Raw genomic sequence first — 22448 nt, forward strand, 5'->3', positions numbered from 1 at the left:
GGAGGAATTTTCACCCTTCCGTGTTTGCCATCAAGGGCTCGGATACAGTTGAGAAAATGCATCTTCTCACAGAATTCAGCAGCCACCTGTTCCCACATTGTCTGTTGGCTCAGGCATTACAATATGGTCTAATTCCTCCCACAGAGCTAAGCAGGGCTTTTTTTCAGCGGGAACGCGGGGGAACGCAGTTCCGGCACCTCCAGAACTGAATATATGTAATGGCAAGGGTTGCTGGGAAATCTGTTGTTGCTGGAGTGAATCTATTTGCTGAGGATGGGGGATCTATTGTTGCTGGGTGAGTCTAATGTTGCTGGGAGGGATTTACTGTTGAAGAAGGGGTCTATTCATGCTGGCTACTGGGAAATCTTTTGTTGCTGGAGTGGACTTATTTTTGCAGGGGGGGGAGGGTTATTGTTGCTGTGGAGGTCTGTTGTTGTATTGTTGCTGGGGTGGGTATGTTAGAGGGGGGCAATCATTGATGGAGGGATGGGTCTAGTATTGCTGGCTGCTTGAGGGTCTATTGATGCTGGCTGTTGGTAGTGTATTGTCACTGGGGTGTCCATTGTTGCAAAATCCATTTTACTGCTTTTCTTGTTATCATTAACAAATTCCATACAAAATACTTAGCATTATAAAATGATACTTGGTTCTGTATTCTCTAAAAGGGGTGGTACTAGGAGGTGGAACCAAGAAACAGTGCTTGGAGGTGGGTAAGGGGTGGGGTCAAGAGGTGACTCAGAAAGGAGGAGTTCCTGCACCTATTCTCTGAGAAAAAAAGCCCTGGAGCTAAGCATGTCTCCCTGGTAATCTTTGCCACTGTGCTCACCCCCAGTAGAAAGTAGTGGTGGAGAGACACAAAACTCTGTCATGTTGCCAGAAACCTATAATAAAAATATTGTTAGCTTGTTAACCAAGAAAAAATAATAATAAAAAAATGTTTTTTTTATATATAATAATATTAATTAAAAAAAAATGTAACAAATAGTTTTTATTATAAAAAAAAGCTATCACAAAAAATAAATAACATTTTTTTTTTAAATAAAATTCTTGGTTTACAGCAAGCAACAAATAAATAAAAAAATTATAAAAATATCAGTGATTTTTTTTATTTGCATAGCAACCTACCAGCCTGTAACGAGGCCTCATTCCTCTGGTGACACACTAATCTGCAGGTGTTGGTCCATGTGGGTGAGCCTGGGTATTAAGCATTCCAAAAGGTCTTCAAATGTGGCAATAGACACCCATGTGAAATGAAAACATTTATCAGGTTTTTTCGCAGATCTCCATACAAAGTTGAAAAATATCCAGAAGAAAACTGCTGAGACATCAAAGGATGCATCCAATATTGACATCTGGATCTCTTGTTTTCCAATTCCCTCCGCAACAAAATCAGGATGAGGAATTCCTCGATTTTGAAATGAAAGCTTAGGCTAGAAGAGAAAGGCCTGGCTCTCCGATTTCTCAGTATACTTCTGCTCTGCTCTCATAATCCTCTTTGTCCAAAATGGCCCCTGATAATATGTGGGGAGTGTTTTGCTGTAAAAACAGCTATAAACATTAACGCTCCTAAACACTTCTAAACTCCAGCAAAAAAATGCTCATATTGAGTTTTTTTTTTCATGATGCATTTTTTGGCAAAGTAACTGGCTTTTTTTTTTGGACAGTGTGCATGGACTCTAATGCCGCATACACACGATCGGACATTCCGACATCAAAACCGTGGATTTTTTTTTGATGGATTGTTCGCTCAAACTTGTCTTGCATACACACGTCAAGAACGTACAAAACTACGACGAGCTGAGAAAAATGAAGTTCAATGATTCCGAGCATGCGTCGAACTGATTATGAGCATGCGTAGGATTTTTGTGCGTCGGAATTTGCTACAGACGGTCGGAATTTCCGACAAGAACTTTTGATGGAGCCTACACACGGTCGGATTTTCCGACAACAAGCTCACATCGAACATTTGTTGTCGGAAATTCCGACCATGTGGCATTAGAGATGAAATTTCAGTTTTTAGGAGGTGTCTAGTCTGGGGAGTTTTATTTTATATTCAGGGCAATCTTCAAGATCTCCATGTTGTCTCTGTACTTAAAGTTTTATGACTGTTACACACATCGATACCTTTATTGCACAGCTTGGAAAAGCCAGTTATGTTAGTGAAATATCCTTGCAAAGCTTCACAATGTTTACAACTGGGGTGAGTCATGAAATCCAACAGGATTATTTTGTGGCTGAAGTAGATTAGAGATTTAACAAAAAGCTGCTTTTTTTTTTTTTTACTAATGGATATCCACCCAAAATTGATATTTCTGTGAAAGCATTAATCTTATATGGAATGCAAAGCATACATGGAAACACAACAAACGCCTAGTACACACGACCGGGAAAAGGTCAGTCGGAAATCCAGAGGGGAAAACCGAGAACCTGCTCTTTACTTTTCCCCCCGTACAGACGATCGTACGGGGCATAAGGCTCTATCACATCCTAGTCATTAAAGCTTGCTTACAAATAAACACAATATTACAGACAGAAGATTATGACAAGATGCTTACCAGTGAGTGCACTGCCGATGTGCTTTCCATTTACGATCCCAACTGTTTTCAAGATTGTTTCTGCAAGGAACAATTCAGAGTGAGTCAGGACAGAAATAAACATATAGAGCAGGTGGGCTTTTTAAAAATGCATACTTATATTATGCTACAATGAAAGCAAATACCGTATTTATCGGCGTATACCGCACACTTTTTTGCACTTTTTTGCGCACCCACGATCAGGGCAAAATCGTGGGTGCGCGATATACGCCGATACCCGCTTTCCCGCGCCGTGTTTGAATACTGCGCCGGCATATACCGAGAAGTGGAATACTGCGCCAGCATATACCGAGCGCAGTACACTCGCCGATACCCGCTTTCCCGCGCCGTGTTTGAATACTGCGCCGGCATATACCGAGTTTGAATACTGCGCCGGCATATACCGAGCGCAGTACACTCGTGTATAGTCGGGCAGTCTCGGCTCCTCTCGCGCTCACGTCCTGGACGTACAGGACGTGAGCGCGAGAGTAGCCGAGCATTGCCGACTATACACGAGTGTACTGCGCTCGGTATATGCCGGCGCAGTATTCAAACTCGGCGCGGGAAAGCGGGAAACGAACAGAGAGGACGCCGCAGAAGGACGCCGGACCCGACGAAGAGGACACCGGAAGCCGCAGACGGACGCCGGACCCGACGAGGCCGCCGATGGACGCCGCACAAGACACCAAACTGTAAGTACAAAAAACTATTTTCCACAGGAATTTCGGGGCAACTTTAGGGGTGCGCGCTATACGCGGGAGCGCGCTATACCCCAATAAATACGGTAATATACAGTGCCTTGAAAAAGTTTTCACACCCCTTGAAATTTTCCACATTTTGTCATGTTACATTTTGCTTTTAGGACAAAAAGTTCAATTTTGGTCTCATCTGACCAGAGCACCTTCTTCAACATGTCTGCTGTGTCCCCCACATGGCTTCTCGCAAACTGCAAACGGGACTTCTTATGGCTTTCTTTCAACAATATCTTTCTCTTATCACTCTTTCATAAAGGCCAGATTTGTGGAGTGCACAACTAATGTCGCATGCACATGATCGGAAATTCCGACAAGAAAACCGTGGATTTTTTCTGACGGGATGTTAGCTCAATCTTGTGTTTCATACACACGGCCACACAAATCTTGTCAGGAATTTCAAATGTCAAGAACGCGGTGACGTATAAGACGTACGACGAGCCGAGATCAATGAAGTTCAATAAGCAGTTCAGCTCTTCTGCTTGATTCTGAGTATGCTTGTTTTTTTTGCACGTCGGAATTGCATACAGAAGAGCAGATTTTCCGATAGGAATTTTTTCCATCGGAAAAATAGAGAACCTGCTCTCAATCTTTTGTTGGTGGAAATTCCGACAGCAAATGTCAGATGGAGCATATACACGGTCGGAAATTTCCGTCCAAAAGCTCACATCGGACTTTTCTTGTTGGAATTTCCGATCGTGTGTACGTGGCATAATAGTTGTCATGTGGACAGATTCTGCTACCTAAGCTGGAGATCTCTGCAGAGTTATCATGGGCATCTTGGCTGCTTCTCTTATTAATGCTTTCCCTGCCAGGCCTTGCAGTTTAGGTGGGTGGCCATGTCTTGGTAGGTTTGCAGTTGTGCAAACTCTCTCCATTTTCAGATGATGGATTGAACAGTGCTTGATGGGATGTTCAAAGCTTGGGGTATTTTTTTTATAACTAGGGTTGTCCAGATACCGATACCAGTATCGGTATCGGGACCGATACCGAGTATTTGCGCTAGTACTCGTACTCGCGCAAATACTCCCGATACCAAAATAGAATACTTTTTTTTTGTGACATCGAACACAAATTGGATGGCACTGATAGGTGGCACTGGCATTGATTGAATGGCACTCATAAATGGATGGCACTGATAGGTGGCACTGGCATTGATTGGGTGGCACTGATGAGATGCACTAATAAGCTGCCTCCCTGCACTGATGCACTAATGGGCACTGATCTGCACTGATAGGTGGCACTGGCTAGCTGCACTTTTGGGCACTGGCACCGATGAGCTGCACTGACAGTGATCACTCCTTCAATGATATGTAGTTTTCCAGTACCGTATGCTAAAAAACAGCCCCACACCATGATGTACCAGTTCTTCATAATTCTAAAGAAAATATCTTTGGTCTGTATTGTGGTTTGAAAACGGTCACATGACATTAAAAAAAAGTATCGGTATTCGGTATCGGCGACTACTTGAAAAAAAGTATCGGTACTTGTACTCGGTCCTAAAAAAGTGGTATCGGGACAACCCTATTTATAACCTAACCCTGCTTTAAACTTCTCCACAACTTTATCCCTGATCAGTCTGGTGTGTTCCTTGGCCTTCATGATGCTGTTTGTTCACTAAGGTTCTCTAACAAACTTCTGAGGGCTTCACAAAACAGCTGTATTTATACTGAGACTAAATTACACACAGGGGGACTCTATTTACTAATTATGTGACTTCTGCAGGCAATTGGTTCCACTAGATTTTAATGAGGGGTATCAGAGTAAAGGGGGCTGAATACAAAATGCACAGATATTTATTTGTAAAAAAAAGTGTTAAAAAACATTTATCATTTTACTTCCACTTCTCAATTATGTGCCACTTTGTGTTGGTCTAGACACAAAGTGAATACTTTTTCAAGGTACTGTACAAAGAGCCTACAGAACTGTGCTCCACTAGGAGCCCAATTGGGCTACTGCTCTTTTGTACTGGGGATGATTTTCTACAGGTTGTCATTATAACTAAATCCCCAAACATCATTGAGCAGATTAAAATCCAAGCTCACCTCAAACTGAAATCTCATAGTTACTTAGTAACATAGACATAGATAAAAGACATAGATAAAAAAAGACACAAGTCCATCTTTCATGGGTGCTCAAGCTGTGGCCCTCCAGCTGTTGTGGAACTACAAGTCCCACTAGGCATTTCAGGGCTGACAGGTAAAAGCATGACTCCCAAGGGCAGAGGCAGGATGGGGCTTATAGTTCTACAACAGCTGGATGGCCACAGGTTGAGCACCCATTAGTTCAATCAATAGAAAGTAAACAAAAAAAATGGAAAACCTCCATATACAAAATCCTTTACACACAGTCAATCCAGAGGAAGGCAAAACCCAGTAAAGCATGGTCCAATTTGCTTCACAGGGAAAAAAAAACCTTCTTGATCCCCCCTGGAGGTATTCAGATATTTAAGTTTTGCAAACTGGGAACTTGTATGTAAATAATCTTCTGGAAATGTTGATCTTCCAAGCATGGTCATTATAAAGACATGTGCCCAATCATGTATAAAATAACAAATACAGTCTCTCACAAAAGTGAGTACACCCTTCACATTTTTGTAAATATTTTATTATACCTTTTCATTTAGGGGTGCACTCACTTTTGTTGCCAGCGGTTTAGACATTAATGGTTGAGTGTTGAGTTACTGTACATTCAATTTAGAAATAATAGTAACACCTTTGTAAAAAGTTCAGCAGCAGGCTGCAGTCAGTTTTCAAATGGTATTTGGCACTAGGAGTATCCTCAACAGATAAAATAAGCTGGCAGATTACTTTGCCCAGTAGATTCAATTAAATATTGCAATATCAGTTTGGATGGACTAACTAGGTTTAGTACAAGATCATCATGTGCCCGGGCGGAAGATGCTAAATTGTGGTTTACCCCCAAAGAGGGGTGGTAAAATCACTGCCACTGACAAACAATCAAAGGGGAGTTTAACAGCACTGCCACTGACCAGCATTGCAAGGAAGGGAGGGGGTGGGGTGGAATTTAAGAGCATTGCAAATGACCAACAGTGAAGGGGGAGTAGACAGTAACCTCATCCCAGCCCTGGGACTAATGTTAAACAGCGTACTTCAATACCGTATATATTGTTCCAAAAGGGCAGATCTGTAAGTAAACAACTCCAGTTGGTTTAACGACCAGCTATTGTCCCTTAAGCAAGAACGTAGAAGAGCGGAAGCAGCTTGGAAAAGAAGCACCACAGACGAAAACCGCGCCATCTACAACGAAACAACAAAGAAATACCACAAAGAAATTTTCCTAGTCAAAAAAAATCATTTCTCCAAGATCATCACCAATGCCCTAAACCATCCTCGCAAACTCTTCAAGTTGGTTAGTCAGTCCATGAACCCAGCCTGTCTAGAAGCCCCCAATTCTGATACCCAAAAATTTTGCAATGAATTATCGGACCATTTCGTGCACAAAATTGAAAGGATCCGCGTAAGCATTCTGCAAAACAGTATCCCCCTCAACCCCCTCAGCAGTCCCCAGCCCAATCACCACAGGAATCAGGCCCAAGTAACAATGTTTACTCTAAAACCCGTCTCCCTGGATGCCACTAAAAATATCATCGGCACTCTGCGAAATAGCACAGCGCCTAACGATATTATCCCCACCAAACTGCTGAAGGAATGTGCCGATATTTTGGCACCACCCATCAAGCAGCTGATTAACCAGTCATTCAGGGAAGGGATAATCAAACCCATCTTAAAGAAACCCACCCTTGACCCCAAAGACCCTGAACATCGTCGTCCCATAACAGGCCTGAACGTTTTCTCCAAGGTAATGGAGAAAGTGGTGGTACAACAGCTGCAACAGCATTTAGACACCCATAATTTGCTCGATCCTTATCAATCGGGTTTCCGTCCAGGGTACGGGACGGAAACGAAGGAGAACCTTGTCTTCTAGTACTGTTGGACCTTAGTGCAGCTTTTGATACGGTTGACCACAAACTATTGCTAATTCGGCTAGCTGAAGTAGCCAAGATCGCGGAATGTGACTTACCCTGGTTCTCCTACTTTTTGGAAAACCGATCACAAGTAGTGAAACTGGGACCATTCACTTCTGAAAAACGCACGGTGTCATGCGAAGTCCCTCAAGGATCACCTCTGTTGCTGGTGCTGTTTAATATCTATCTTCGCCCTCTTTTTGAAATTATCAGCAGCCAAAAGCTGCTCTACCATTCCTATGCGGATGACACACAATTGTATTTTCATATTTGCAACAAAAAGGATCACCATCTCAATCTAGAGAAATGTCTCTCTTTGATAGAGAACTGGATGACAAAGAGTTATCTCAAACTCAACGGCTCAAAAACAGAACTTCTCCTGTTTCGCGCCAATCGGAAGAATCAACTGGCAACAACCTGGACACCTCCGCCCATTCTAGGAAAAATCATCACCCCTAGCAACAAAGTCAAAAGTCTCGGGGTCTTCTTTGACACCTACATGACAAATAGGGTCAGTAGTCAGCGGATCACACCATCTGCTACGCTTATTACGCAGACTAATCCCATTTATTCCTAAAGAAGACATAGCAGTCGTGGTGGGAACAATTGTTAACTCCAGGCTGGACTATGCAAATGCCCTCTATCTCGGACTCCCAAAGTACCAAATCACGTGCCTGCAGGTCGTTCAGAACACGGCCGCGCGTCTGGTGACTGGAAAAAAACCATGGGAATCAATCTCCCCATCACTGAGAAGCCTTCACTGGCTACCAGTGAAAGACAGAATCACTTTCAAAGCACTCTGTCTAACGCATAAATGTATTTGGGGTAATGCCCCCCAATACCTATGCGACAAAATAAAAGCCTACAACCCCAATCGCGCTCTGTGATCCTCCAACCAAAGTTTACTCCAAATCCCCAAAACCAGATACAAGTCCAAAGGAGAAAGAAGATTTACTGTCCAAGGCCCTCGACTTTGGAACACTTTGCCAACCTCCATTCGGTTGGAGGAGAACCACTGGCCTTTAGGAGAAAGATCAAAACCCACCTCTTCTGAGCTCAAGGGAGAAGTGGTCAAACAAGCGCCCAGAGGCGATTCAGTTCGCATGCGTAGCGCTATATACATTTTTCACTCACTCACCCACATGTAAGTGATTAATGGTTGAGTGTTGAGTTACTGTACATTCAATTTAGAAATAATAGTAACACCTTTGTAAAAAGTTCAGCAGCAGGCTGCCCATTAAATGTATATAACATATGACATTATCCAGAGGTCAGGCAGGTACCCTGTAATGTACCCTGCAAGGAACTATGGCTGGCCATACATGAGTCGAGTGTGCGGATGAAGCAGTAGTGTATTTAAGTTTGTGCTGCCCTAGGCCTGACTAAACTCATGCACCCCCTAATTTAAATATGACCCACCCCTTCCTGTCAAAGCCACACCCCATTATGTTTAAGAGCCACCCTGAAATTTTCGAGTGGGGACACTAGTTCTGAGAGCCTGAGGCAATGGTTTCCCGTAATTTTCATAGATTTCCTCTCATTTCCTGTTTGACTATGGGGCAGGAAGTGAAGGGAAATCTCTGCAATGGGGCAGGGATGGTAAAACGTAAAATGTCAGGGGCTATAACCCTCCCTTACTCTATCCAAAAATGTTGCCTTTAGGTCTACTTTAACCACTTTCATACAGGGCACGTATACACCTTCCCGCCCAAGCCAATTTTCAGCTTTCAGCACTGTCGCATTTTGAATGGCAATTGCGCGGTCGTGCTACACTGTAACCAAACAAAATTGGCGCCCTTTTTCCCCCACAAATAGAGCTTTCTTTTGGTGGTATTTTATCACCTCTGCGATTTTTTTTTTTGCGCAACAACTAAAAAAAGACTGGAAATTTTGAAAAAAAATTACGTTTTTATTTTTTTCTGTACATTTTTTTGTAAATAAGTAAGTTTTCTCTTTCAATTATGGGCACTGATATGGCGGCACTGATGGGCACAGATGAGATGGCACTGATGGACATCGATGAGGTAGTACTGACGGGCACAGATGAGGTGGCACTGATTGGCGGCGCTGGTATGCGGCACTGATGGGCGCTGATATGCGGCACTGATGGGCACCCATAGGCGGCACTGATGGGCACACATAGGCGGCACTGATGGGCACACATAGGCGGCACTGATGGGCACACATGGGCGACACTGATGGGCACACATGGGCGGCACTGATGGGCACTCATGGGCGGCACTGATGGGCACTGTGGGGTGGCACAGATGGGCACTGTGGGGTGGCACAGATGGGCACTGTGGGGCGGCACTGATGGACACTGTGGGGCGGCACTGATGGACACTGTGGGGCGGCACTGATGGACACTGTGGGGCGGCACTGATGGACACTGTGGGGCGGCACTGTTTTCCTTTTGTTGCCAGTCAGTGCCCATTTGTGGGCACTGATTGGCATCTTTATTTTTTTTTCCAGACTTATTTTTTTTTTTTTTAACTTTTTTTTTTTTTAGACTTTTTTTTTGCCCCGTTTTTTTTTTTCTTCCTGCCCTTCCCTGGTGGTCCAGGGTGGGCTTCCCTGGTGGTCCATGTGGCGATCCGAGGGGGGGCTGCGCTGATAAACAATCAGCGCGACCCCCCCCTGTCAGGAGAGCCACCGTGTCAGTCTGACCCCCCCGCAACACCGCAACAACGATCGCCGCGATCGTTGTTGCGATCTGACACCCCCGCAACACCGCAACAACGATCGCCGCGATGCGCGCCCCCGGGGGCGCGCAGCGGCTCAGAATCCTGAGGACGTCATATGTCGTCCAGTCAGGATTCTACAACCACTTTGCTGACGTCAATTTGTCATTGGCGGGCGGCAAGTGGTTAAGCACAAATTTCTGATAATTTTTTGGAGAGGACTAGGGATGAGCTTCGTATTCGAACTCATGTTCGACTCAAACATCGTATGTTCGATCGTTCGCCGTTCGCGTCAAATTCGAGTTACGTTTCACAGACCATAATTCACTGCGGCATCGCTGGCTGATGATTGGCCAAGCATGCACTATGACCCGCATGCTTGGCCAATCACAGCTTGCAAAAAACGGAGAGCCATAATTGGCCAAAGCCAGGGTGGCTTTGGCCAATTATGGCTCAGGGGGTTTAGTACACGCCCCACACTATAAAAGGCCGCCCACAGGTCGGCCTTGTGTAGTGTGTTGCGGCGGTGGTTAGAGAGACAGAGAGAGTGTCATTTTTTGCAGGTAGATAGAGCAGGCAGGCAGGCAGGCTAGTCAGTTAATGTTACAGTGTGTAGAGGATATATATACATCCCAGGTGTTGTACATATATTTATACACTGTATAGTTTAGCTAGATCAGTTCTTCCTAATTTACTGGCAGGCAGGTGATTGTGCTAGCTGCAGTATTCTTACGTGGTTTATTGTCTGCGTCCTCTGTAGTTTGCACCTAAAGCTACTTGGTGTGTACTGGCCGTGTGCTCTGTAGTTTGCACCTAAAGCTATGTGGTGTGTGTACTGTCTGTGTCTGTGCTATTTTTCGCAATGATTTTCATCCATATTGCAGGGACCAGACATTACATTAAAGCCGCAAGCAGTTTTAAATTACTTTTTTCTTATAGTAATCTCATTTTGTGCAGGGACAGTTCTAAACACGTGCCACTTCACAGGCATACTATAGACACCCAGCAGGTACGATATTTAAAGGAATTTTTCATTTTTTTATTTTTTTATTTAAGCATCATTAAAATCACTGCTCCTGAAAAAAACGACCGTTTTTAAAACTTTATTTCCATTGATACATGTTCCATGGGGCAAGACCTGGGTATTCAAAGACATTTACGACAATAACTTGAATATTAGGCTTTAAAATGAGCACTTTTGAATTCGAACATTCGAGTCCCATAGACATCAATGGGGTTCTAAATGTTCGCGCGAACGGTCGGTCTGTTCGAAGGTTCTGGTGCGAACCGAACGGGGGGGTGTTCAGCTCATTCCTAGAGAGGACTAAGAAGAAATAACCATGCCAATGGTGCAGAAGAAAACATATAGCACAGTGAGGAAGGCTTATGGTCCAGGATGATAGGACAGTCAAAATCAGAAGCAATCCCCCCCCCCCCCCCCCCCACAATTTGGCTCTCAGCCCAGTCCGCCTCATCAGACTGGTGTTACACCAACAGTGTAGCGCAAGACGGCGGGGACTCTTTCCATGCTGCCCCCCTGCAAAGGGCTGCTCTAGGCCTGGGCCTTGTTGGCCTTAGCCAGGATACAGCGTTGGGATGGGGGAATCCCTCCTGCTTAGCCTTCGTTCATTCTACCTCTTGCGCAGCATAGATGAGGTCCTCAACTACTGACTTTTGACAAGTCAAACATTTTCATTTAAAGCCCAGTCCTATTTGGTTCAGATTTGAAACAGCTGATGAGCAGGTTGTGATCGTATCACAATATGAACATGCTTAAAATTTGGAAATAGTCAGTTTAGGTCTATATTAGTTGGTTTTCTGCCGAGTTAAAGGGGTTGTAAAGGTTTTTTTATTTTCTAAATAGGTTCCTTTAAGCTAGTGCGTTGTTGGTTCACTAACCTTTTCCTTCGATTTCCCTTCTATATGTTTTTTTTCTTTGTCTGAATTTCTCACTTCCTGTTTCTCCTCAGTAAGATTTCCCCCATCATCTGAGCGGTGGTTAGTCAGCCAGAACAGCTTACTGAGGAGGAACAGGAAGTGAGAAATTCAGACAAAGAAAACAAAGAAAAAAAAACATTTAGAAGGGAAGTCGAAGGAAAAGGTAAGTGAACCAAATTGCACTAGCTTAAAGGAACCTATTTAGAAAATAAAAAAACAAACCTTTACAACCCATTTAAGGAAAATTATAATAATGAACATTACTGTCTATGTCTTTGAAATAAATCCCATTTGAAAGGGATGCATGAAAAATCATCCCTCTGACCCAAAGGAGCAATGTAATATAAAGATACAATGTTATCCATTAATTGAATGAGGATTAACTCATGTAAACTGAATTTAGCGGCGGAGTGACACAAATGCTTTAGATATCTGATATTGCAGTATTTACACCTAAAATTCCTACTCACGTGTCACTCTGTTTTTATTGTCATTGCTGAGTTATAATTTTGCACCACGTTTTTAAGCATGCATCTTCTTTACAAATCCCCTTTGTCCTCATGACCTGGAGTCACCATGCTCCAGATACTTAGAAGGGATCTCTGTTCTTTTAATCAGTGTATCCTCCCCATGTGCGTCATATATGACCCGAAAAAACAATCTCATCACAATAAGTGCTGGGTGAGACACACACACACACACACATATATATGTAGCACTACCCCCGGAGGAGCTGCTGGTTGTTTTGGGTCTACGCTCTATGATTAACCCCTTAAAGTGGCTCAAAACCCTCCCTTGACGCACCTGGTTATATGGGAGTTGTGGGCACCAGTAACTTGTGGAGAAGCACAATATCCCGTTACACTACAACAGATTATTCAAATAAAAGGGGTTACCTTAAATCAGGGGTGCCCAACCTTTTGAAGAGCAAGGGCCACTTAAGCGAGTTGGTAACCGGTTGCGGGCCACAATGAGAGCAGTGGGTGGATGGCAGCCCACTTGGCTCTATAGAGCCCACTCTGCTCTCAGCACACCAAACTCGCAAGTAATAGAAGTCTATGGATCAGTGCAGGTAACCCACAAGTGCACTTCTCTGCACCTGGGGATCAGTTTGAAAGCAGCCCAGTAACCACTGCAGAACAGATATGCCCATATATACACTGTGATTTTAGTAATAAACTTACCTTTAATAACAGTGTTATATTCTATTTTTTTCCATCCCAGAGCAGGAGGTCAGGGGCCACATCAGAGGGCTCCGCGGGCCACATGTGGCCCCCGGGCCACTGGTTGGGCACCCCTGCCTTAAATGAAGGGGATCTTGCAGTATGAAAGATAGGCTGCACACAGACTTCAAGATAACCAAAATAATGCTTTACTTAAAGAACAAACAAAGGAACATGAGTAAAACAGTGATACTCTATTTGCAGATCCCTGCAGCATCAGTAACAATATTAAGGTTTAAGTGTGAGCTAGGCTATAATGTCAAATAGACCTGTGTGAGCACACAGCAAGAGGGACCCCTTCAACAAAACACATACATTGAAACGCCCTCTTGCCAGACCTCACCCTGCTCTCTGCCTCTCTACAATACCATATAAAGTTATAGAACTGATTACTCAGTCAACGAGCAATGCAATGAATATAGTGAATATACAACTCTAAATAGATAACCCTTGGGTACTACAGCTATAACTAATCACGATGGCCTGGCGTCCCAGGCCAAACTTCAATACAGTCTCCTGCTAACAGTTCGTGCACTGTTCAAGGAATTTATAATCCAAAAGGGTAATAGTAAAAGTTTCCTGAATAGTCAAACCACAAAGATGGATATCAACGATCCGCCCTTCCGTAGGGTTACAGGGATCTCTTCCGATGACTCCGGCAGAATCTCTGTCTCTCCCTCTCAAAGCCACTTCGCCCGGGCACAACTGCGGCCTACTCCCCGTGGAGACACTACTAACAGTGTCCTCCTGGGTTGAAGAGGCGGTCCCAAGAGAGCACGCCAAACAGGTCCTCTCCCTTAAATTACCTCCCTCAGCAGGTGGTGCGGAAGGCAAAGCATCTTGGGGTTGCACAACTGCTCTCTGGGTAATGTAGTTCATTACAGGCCAGGGCAAATGGAGTCTCTTCTCCTTCTGAACTCAATCCCCCAACATTGACTGCGGTACTAGAATGAAGTGTAAACAACAGGTGGCTCTAACCCAACTCGGCCACCGGAGGGAGCTGAGATCCTTCACGATCAGCAATGGTAGTCTTTTGTTTCACATCAGAAAGGGCGATACTTCCGGTTCCGGCGCCACATGAGACAGCGGTAGCCAGACACAGCGCCCGCCGCCATCCTCCCAAATTCTGCCAAAGAGCCGGCCAGAGCTTCAGGGTAACCCCCATCCACTACCGCTACATAGCGGGCACACATGGACCGCTTTGTGGAGCGATCGTACGCTTGAGTGGTCTCCTCTGCACCCCCCGCGGGAGACGCGGCTCCAGACCCAGTCAAAATGGCGGCCGCTCCATACACAGGGGATTTCTCTCAGCCGCATGCTGCTCCAGAAATACAGGCAGTTGATCCTGCAGATTTCCACAATCTGCTCAACTTTGCACCGCGATCAAGTGAAATTCTCCCTGGCATATCCGGCCACCCTGCGCATCCAAACGCAGTCAGGGGAACACCTCACTTTTACCTCGCCTGATGAAGCGGATCGATACCTTGCATCAGCTGGCACAGGAATGGACCACACCAACTCTGCGGAGGACTCCTCCTCGTCTCCGGCTACTTCTTCTGCATCCCGCAAACAACCCGGCAGCCCGACTAAGCCACCATACAAGCGAAGTCGCTTTACTCATCGGGCGGATCGTTCTGGCAGTCACTGAAAGCAATTCTCAGAGACTACCTAACGGCGGAGGCCCATGGGAGACGGGTGGTGCTATCATCACTCTTTCTCCCTTCTTGGGATGACCATTTACATGTACTGCAACCTTCCAGAACCTACTCCCTCCGCCCTTCTCTACACTGATTAGCAACTAATCCCCACTCAGCAAGCAATCACCCCTTTACCCTCCCTTTTCCCCCTCCACTCTTTCTTCCCTCCCCTTACCTTTCCTCCTTTGAAGCTCACACTTCATTCTTAGGAAGGGAGCGGGCATACGGCAGGGGCTCTGCCATGCGCTCTAACCTCCTTTGTTTTATTGTTTTTGTATTTTGTTAGTTTAATCCAGGGGTGCCCAACCTTTTGAAGAGCGAGGGCCACTTAAGCGACTTGGTAATCGGTCGTGGGCGCAATGAGCGGAGCGGGTGGATGGCATGTCCATGTCCGCTCTGCATATGCAGAGCGGACACGGACACAGCCCACGTTACTTTTTAGAGGATCGTATTGGAGGTAAAACACAAGTCGGTTTATGCATGCCAATTCTGAGGCCCTGTACACACGCTCGAACATGTCTGATGAAAACGGTCCGCGGACCGTTTTCATCTGACATGTCTGCTAGGAGATTTTGGTCTGATGGTTGTACACACCATCAAACCAAAATCCCCGCGGACAGACAGCGTGGTGATGTAGCGGTGACGTTGACGCCGCCACGTCCGCAAACCAGGAAGTAAAATGCGGGAGATTTCGGTCCGCTGGTTAAGCGTACTAACCAGCGGACATGTCGGACAGACGGGTTTCCAGCAGATAAGTTTTAAAGCATGCTTTAAAACTTTTGTCTGCTGGAAACCTGTCTGCTAGGCTGTACACACGGTCGGATCTGTCCGCTGAAACTGTTCTCCGGACCAGTTTCAGCAGACATGTTCGATCGTGTGTACAGGGCCTTAGAGGTGAATGGAGGGTCCAATTGGTCAGATTGTTGGACTGACCATGTGAAAGGGGCCCAAGGCTGCTTTCACACTGATGTGCTGTGGTTTACCCGCACCACGGGTACAATGCAGTGTACCGTTGGCTTTCCTGCACTTTGCAATAGACTTCTATTATATTCTGTAGGTTTGGTGCACTTTCAGAAAGCTCACCAAACTCGCAGGTAATAACAGAAGTCTATGGCTCAGTGCAGGTAACCCGCAGGTAAACTGCTCTGCACCTGTGGATCAGTTTAAAAGCAGCCCAGTAACTACTGTAGAAAAGATATGCCCATATATACACAGATTTTAGTAATAAAACTGACCTTTAATAACAGTTTTCTATTCCATCCCAGATCAGGAGGTCGTGGGCCACATCAAAGGGCTCAGCGGGCCACATGTGGCCCCCGGGCCACTGGTTGGGCACCCCTGGTTTAATGTATACATGACTGTATATGAATCAAACTTACTTTATTTACTTCCAATGTACTGTAAAAATCCAATAAAAATATTTTTCAAAAAAAAAAGAAAGGGCAATACCCCGCTACATATATATACACACACATATGCACAAATACATGTACTGTATACACAGTGTAAACACAACATGGTATCTATGTGTAAAATGGATGTCATTGTAATTCATAGAAGGTCCACCTTCACTAGAGAGTGGTCATTCTTAAGCACAGTAGCTAATAGCAAATCAAATTCTCCTTACTCTAGCGCAGTGGTTCTCAACTCCTGTCCTCAGGACCCACTAACAGGCCAGGTTTGCAAGATACCGGTAACTGAAAAACATAACAGGTGATATCAATTGCTGCTCAGTGATTGCAGTATTCTAGTCTGCATCTCCCCAAGGTAAGGCTTCATTTCCACTGGCGTTTTTACAGCCACTGTTGTTAGCCTTTTTTACAGCTTAAAAACGCCTGTCCATGTTTATTTTGTAAAAAAAAAAAAAAAAAAAAAATTTTTTGTGAGCTGCAGCTTTAAAAATGCTGCAGTCGCGTTTTTGAGCGTTTTTGAGCGTTTTTTAACGTCTGGCGTTTTTACAGCTCTACTCTGGAGCTTCAGAACGCCCTGGTCCTGCGTTTTTTTTACAGCTCAAAAACGCCTATGTCATTTGCAGCTCAAAAACGCCTATGTGGGCATGATGCCATAGAATAACATGGACAGGCGTTTTTAAGCTGTAAAAAACGCTCAGAAAAGTGGCTGTAAAAACGCCAGTGGAAATGAAGCCTAATACATCAAACCTGGCCTGTTAGTGGGTCCTGAGGACAGGAGTTGAGAACCACTGCTCTAGTGCATGTTCACACTAGCGCTTCTTTATGACGAAACATTTTTGCAGTGCACTTTTGTAGTGCGACCTTGTGTGTTTTCGATGAGTTTTTCATGCTTCATTTGTTTTTTTTGTAGGAGAGGAATTTTATACACAAAACTTTGCCACAAATGCACTAAAAACGCATGTACATATATTTTACATGCATTTTTGGAGAGTTTCCTTTGAAGTCTGAGATGCAAAAAACATGCTGTACTGCATCAAAAGAAGTGCTTGCATCTATTCAAAAAACTTGCTCAGCTGCGCTGCATTGATTTAAACAGGCACCATAGAGAATAAAGTAATTTCCATGGATGTTCAGTGCAGCGCAACACCAAACACAGAAGGGTATCTCACTAGAGATTCTGTTGCTAGGCATAACTTGTCAGTGACATGATAATTAAGAGAGAAAGGGGAATTAAAAAAAAAGTGACACTGAACCCTAATATTATTTTAGTTTATTTTAGCACACTTACATTAGTTTCTGCCTCTCTCCTTTTTTCCTTTCTTCCTCATTTGGCCAGTCCAATTATCGTTGCTCCACCTTCCTTTTTAAGAGTTGCTCCTTTGCCTAGCAGGGTCCCATAGAGCCATTTGTTCATGCTCTCTTGGTAAGACTACAGCGCTATGTTGTGCTGTATGCGCAGGCAGCCCAGGACAAAAACAAAGCCAATTTCAATCACTTCCTCTGGAGGACAAGTAGAGGTGTGTCTTCAATGTGTTGCCTTCTTGGGCTGCCTGTTTGTGTTAGTGCAGGCAGCATCCTAACATTAGGCACCGATGAGCTGGCAAGGTGAGACTGTACAAGAAATTAGTGGGACTGTACAAGAACTGAACATTGATGACTCAGCTAAACGAGGGACTTCACCCACAGCCCTAGTACATTTTGTACATGTCTGCTATTTCAAATGTCAAGAAGGTTTGTCTATTATGTATATTATGTATATTTGGTTGATGACAGGCACGCATTCATACTGGCACTACGAACAAAGGGAGATATATTCCTGATAGGTGATGATCCAAACACACCTGGGTTTGGGTTGATCGGGGTTCGGCGAACATGTGTAAAGTGCAGTTGCCGAATACAAAACCTATTAAAGTCAACAGGAGCTAAATGTTAAACAGTAATGGGAATTTTCTTGGCTAAAAGGCTAGGGGTTGTCAAGCAAATGGCATGGGGCCGGGCACGACCCTGGGGAACAGGTACCAAAAGAAAAGAAAATTAAGCCTAGGTTTACATTGTAGCGATTTGTCATGCGGTTTGAGAGATCAAATCGCATGACAAGTTGCAGCCAATTGGCAGCAATGGCACTGTTCCAATCAGTGCGACACTGATTTTGCGGCGCCGCCCCGATTTGAAAAAGTAGTTCCTGCACTACTTTTGCCGATTTCAGGTGCGACTTCAAAAGGAATGTCTATCAAGTAGCACCTAAAATCAAGCTGATCTTGCTACTTTGAAATTGCGCTACTTCAAGTGAAGTAGCACGATTTCAAAGTAGCATCAATGTGAACCAGGGCTTAAAAAAATGTTGTTTGGATAGGAATAGTTTTAGTCATGCTTAAAGCATTTACAAATTTTATCTGAAAGTTATTGGAATAATTGAGTATTTAGACAATTTGATGTGTGAAGATTCTCAGCTACTTTAGTACATAAATCAACCCCAGCATGTCAGCAAAAATGATATTCCTATAGATGGGGATACCTCCAATTTACTTCACCCTTTGAAAAATTCAATAAGCAAGAAATTTGGCAATTTGTGTACACAAATTGTATACAACATGTCACAATTTGGCATATTGCAAAGAAGCATCATTTGCATTTTTACAACTTTCAAAAAATTATAGCTGGCTGCAGATTACAATGCAAAGAGAATTTTTAATCACACAAAAATAACATTATTGTGTTAACCCCTTGAATCATATAAATAGTAGGGTCCATTAAAAATACATAATATCACCTTTTACTCTATATGGTCTTATTTAACTGCGCAAAGGACTATGACCTAAAATAGCCCATAGCGGTCAATGTTTATTTGTCTAAAGTGGGCATACTCCTGAAAACTAAAAATGATTAGCTGCAAATAATGAGCATTTTGAAAAAAGTCCTAAAATTTAAATATTAGCAGAAAATATACTACATGGCTATTTGTTTGTAAAATACAATTACATTTAATTGGGTTGCCTTGACATACAGCAATTCAGGACGTATTATGTGTTTTAGCGCTGGTTCACATGTCAAATCGGTGGCAATTGGCGTCAATGGCACCGTCCTAATCGGTGCTATGCTGCATCTGTGGCCCTGCACCGATTTCAAAAAGTTGTTTTTGCACTACTTTTTGCAATTTCAGGCTGTGATTTACAGAAACCTGCACAGATGTCTCTGAAATCACGACTGAAATCGAGACTGACATGTGGGAGTGAAATCGAGCTGAACTCGCACGGCTTCATTCCCGCTGCTCAGTGTGAACCTGGGCTAAATTAGTGTTTACAAGTAAAAATCCAAACAAAAATGTAATCTCAAGGCCTGTTATATTTCAAGATACGTTCTGCATTACTTTTGCAAAATGCAAACATCCTTCAGATACTCCTGGCTTTAAGGCTGCATTCACACCTGAGTGTTTTGTCGCCTGAAGCGCGACGCTCAAAAACGCTTGAGGGGAAAAAATACATTATTCCCTATGTAGATGGTTCACATCTCCACTCCAATACGCCTGACGCCGAACGCCTGAAGCTCAAACAAGTTCCGGACCCTTTTTTGTCCTGCGTATCGGGCGGTTTGGTCGTTTTTGAGCGTTTCCATTTCCCATAGAAAGTAATGAAAACGCTCGATTCAAGCGACAAGTGCGACAACGAGCGTTCGCTACGAGTGTTTCCTCGCTTTAATCAATAGAACATTTCACCCAGGCAGAAGATAAAAAAATCTACCAACATATTAACAAGTGATGAAAAGATTATCATTTTTCCTATTGGCTAAAATAAAAAACGTCAAAGTACAAAAACGTCGGACGACGCTGTATGCAAATGCACAAATAAGCATGAATACGCGCGACAAAACGCCGGAAAAAAACGCCAGAAAAAACGACCAAACGGCCGACGCTCAGGTATGAATGCAGCCTAAATGAATATAGGAGTTCATCCTTCTCATGTGTGACTACAGAAAAAAGTGGCTGCTGAAGTTCTAGTACCTGTCACCTCTCCTTCCATAGCTTTCAGGACATGCTAATAAGATCATCTTTATGTCCTCCTGTAGAAAAAGAGCAATATGTGTGGGTGTCACTAGTGAAGGGCAAAGGTCCCTGTGCCTTGACCACCTGCATTTTCTTTTTCAATATACTGTATAACTGTAATGTTTATTTGGACCACCTCCATTAGCTCTGTGCGGCACGTATGACAGGTGGTGGGCAGACACAGAAGCTAATAGCTGCCAAAGTCATGGGTCTGCACCAGTATTACACTATATAGATGAGATTTACAGAAGGCTTCAAGAGTTTCATCCTCCCTTCTTTTATGACAACCCCAGCCTAAACACAGCCACACTGCCTCGAAGCAGACTACACTGGGCTGGAGCTGTCATCATACAGTGTCCAGATTTCATAGTTACATGGTTACATATATGTAGCATTACCCCCATTGGAGCTGCTGAATTTTTGGGTGGCGTGTTACCTCGTGGCTCCTCCGAATTCTCTAGGGGCGAGTGATGCGTATGTGCATAAACAGAAGTAAAGGAATGTCCACGACAGGTGCTCTTTTGCTGTCCTCTTTTTTACCCAGCCGGGTAAAAACAATAAACTTGTGGTGAGGAAAGTAAAGTTGAAAGGAGGAAGGATAGCAGATTCAGGCGTAATGATAAGAAACAGTCCTGCTCCCAAACGTAACACTTCTCTGCGCCACTCTCGCTGGAGTGGGTTCAGTGTACCCGGACAGGCCTCTCTCACTGATCTGGCAGCCAAAGTATCTGCCACAGACCCTCCTTGGTGAACTTGAACTTGGGAGAAAGTCTCTGCCACAGACCCCTCTCAAAGAGCCTCAAAAGATACCTCTGAAACAGGTCCCCTCTGGGTAGAATTCTTGGAGATATGCCTCCTTGGTTGAGTTACGTCTGGATCTCCTTCAACTTGTCGCCCAGGTACCGACTGACAGGTGATCAGTCCCGCAGTGTCCGGCTACCTGTGATCCCCGGTGGTTTCGTCCAAGCCCTATTGGACCACCAGCCTCTCAATGGCGCTCCTCAGACCGACTCCCCACACAGCTTGGGATCTTCAAACAAGGGAACCCAGTCGCTCACTGGATCCCCATCGCTGGTTCAGGTGCTCCGGGCCAACATGGTCCCAGAGCCAGGAACACTGCGTGGCACGCACGCTCCGGCCAGGTAGGCCATAACGCCGGGGCGCCGTGATGTGGCCACCCTAAAGGTGGGTGCCACACTGGACGAAGAAGAACCCACGTGATTGACTGCTGGGAAAAGCACCAAAAACCTTGACTCCACTGCTTCCACCTGCAGTACCGAAAGAACACCCCGATACAGCAGAATGGCCCACAGCACAGCCAAGCTGAGACAGAGGCCCTATTCTCACACCTAATAATCAGGATCAGAGTCTAACTATACTCTGATCTACCCTTAAATTTGACTAGCACCAACACTATAAAGTACATAGGCGCTACATATAGTTACATAGTAGGTGAGGTTGTAAAAAGACTCAAGTCCAACATATGTGTGTGATTATATGTCAGTATTACATTGTATATCCCTGTATGTTGTGGTCGTTCAGGTATTTATCTAATAGTATTTTGAAACTATTGATGTCCCCCGCTGAGACCACCGCCTGTGGGAGGGAATTCCACATCCTTGCCGCTCTTACAGTAAAGAACCCTCTATGTAGTTTAAGGTTAAACCTCTTTTCTTCTAATTTTAATGCGTGGCCACGTGTCTTGTTAAACTCCCTTCCACAAAAAAGGTTTTATCTCTATTGTGAGGTCACCAGTAATGTATTTGTAAATTGAAATCATATCCCCTCTTAAGCATCTCTTCTCCAGAGAGAATAAGTTCAGTGCTCGCAACCTTTCTTCATAACTAATGTCCTCCAGACCCTTTATTAACTTTGTCGCCCTTCTTTGTACTCACGCTATTTCCAGTACATCTTCCTGATGTACTGGAAATAGGTCCAAGTCTGGACTGATGCCCAGACTTGGACAGCATACTCCAGGTTCGGCCGGACCAGAGTCTTGTAGAGTGGGAGAATTATCACTTTATCCCTTTTTTAATGCATGCCATTATTCTGTTTGCTTTGTTAGCAGCAGATTGGTATTGCATGCCATTGCTTAGCCTTTAATGTACTAGGACCCCCAGGTCCCTTTCCATCCTAGATTCCCCC

The 22448-nt window shown here is 44.3% G+C and overlaps 1 protein-coding gene across 5 annotated transcripts in view; it reads right to left on the bottom strand.

Annotated features, from left to right (window-relative positions):
- LOC120932399 (F-box/LRR-repeat protein 21-like) overlaps nt 1-22448 on the bottom strand; it is a 119768-nt gene that overhangs the window by 49880 nt on the left and 47440 nt on the right. For 4 of the 5 annotated variants that reach the window (XM_040344743.1, XM_040344741.1, XM_040344740.1 and 1 more), the window contains exon 2: nt 2556-2615. Coding sequence is in view for 1 of the 5 variants with exons in the window: in XM_040344739.1 (XP_040200673.1) it covers nt 2556-2615; nt 20262-20308 (107 nt within the window). In the remaining 4 variants the exon portion in view is untranslated. Of the gene's footprint in view, nt 1-2555; nt 2616-20261; nt 20321-22448 lie in introns of all 5 variants that reach the window. The other variant, XM_040344739.1, reaches the window with a different exon arrangement.

This window comes from Rana temporaria, chromosome 3 (genome assembly GCF_905171775.1).
Source record: "Rana temporaria chromosome 3, aRanTem1.1, whole genome shotgun sequence".
Lineage (NCBI taxonomy): Eukaryota > Metazoa > Chordata > Amphibia > Anura > Ranidae > Rana > Rana temporaria.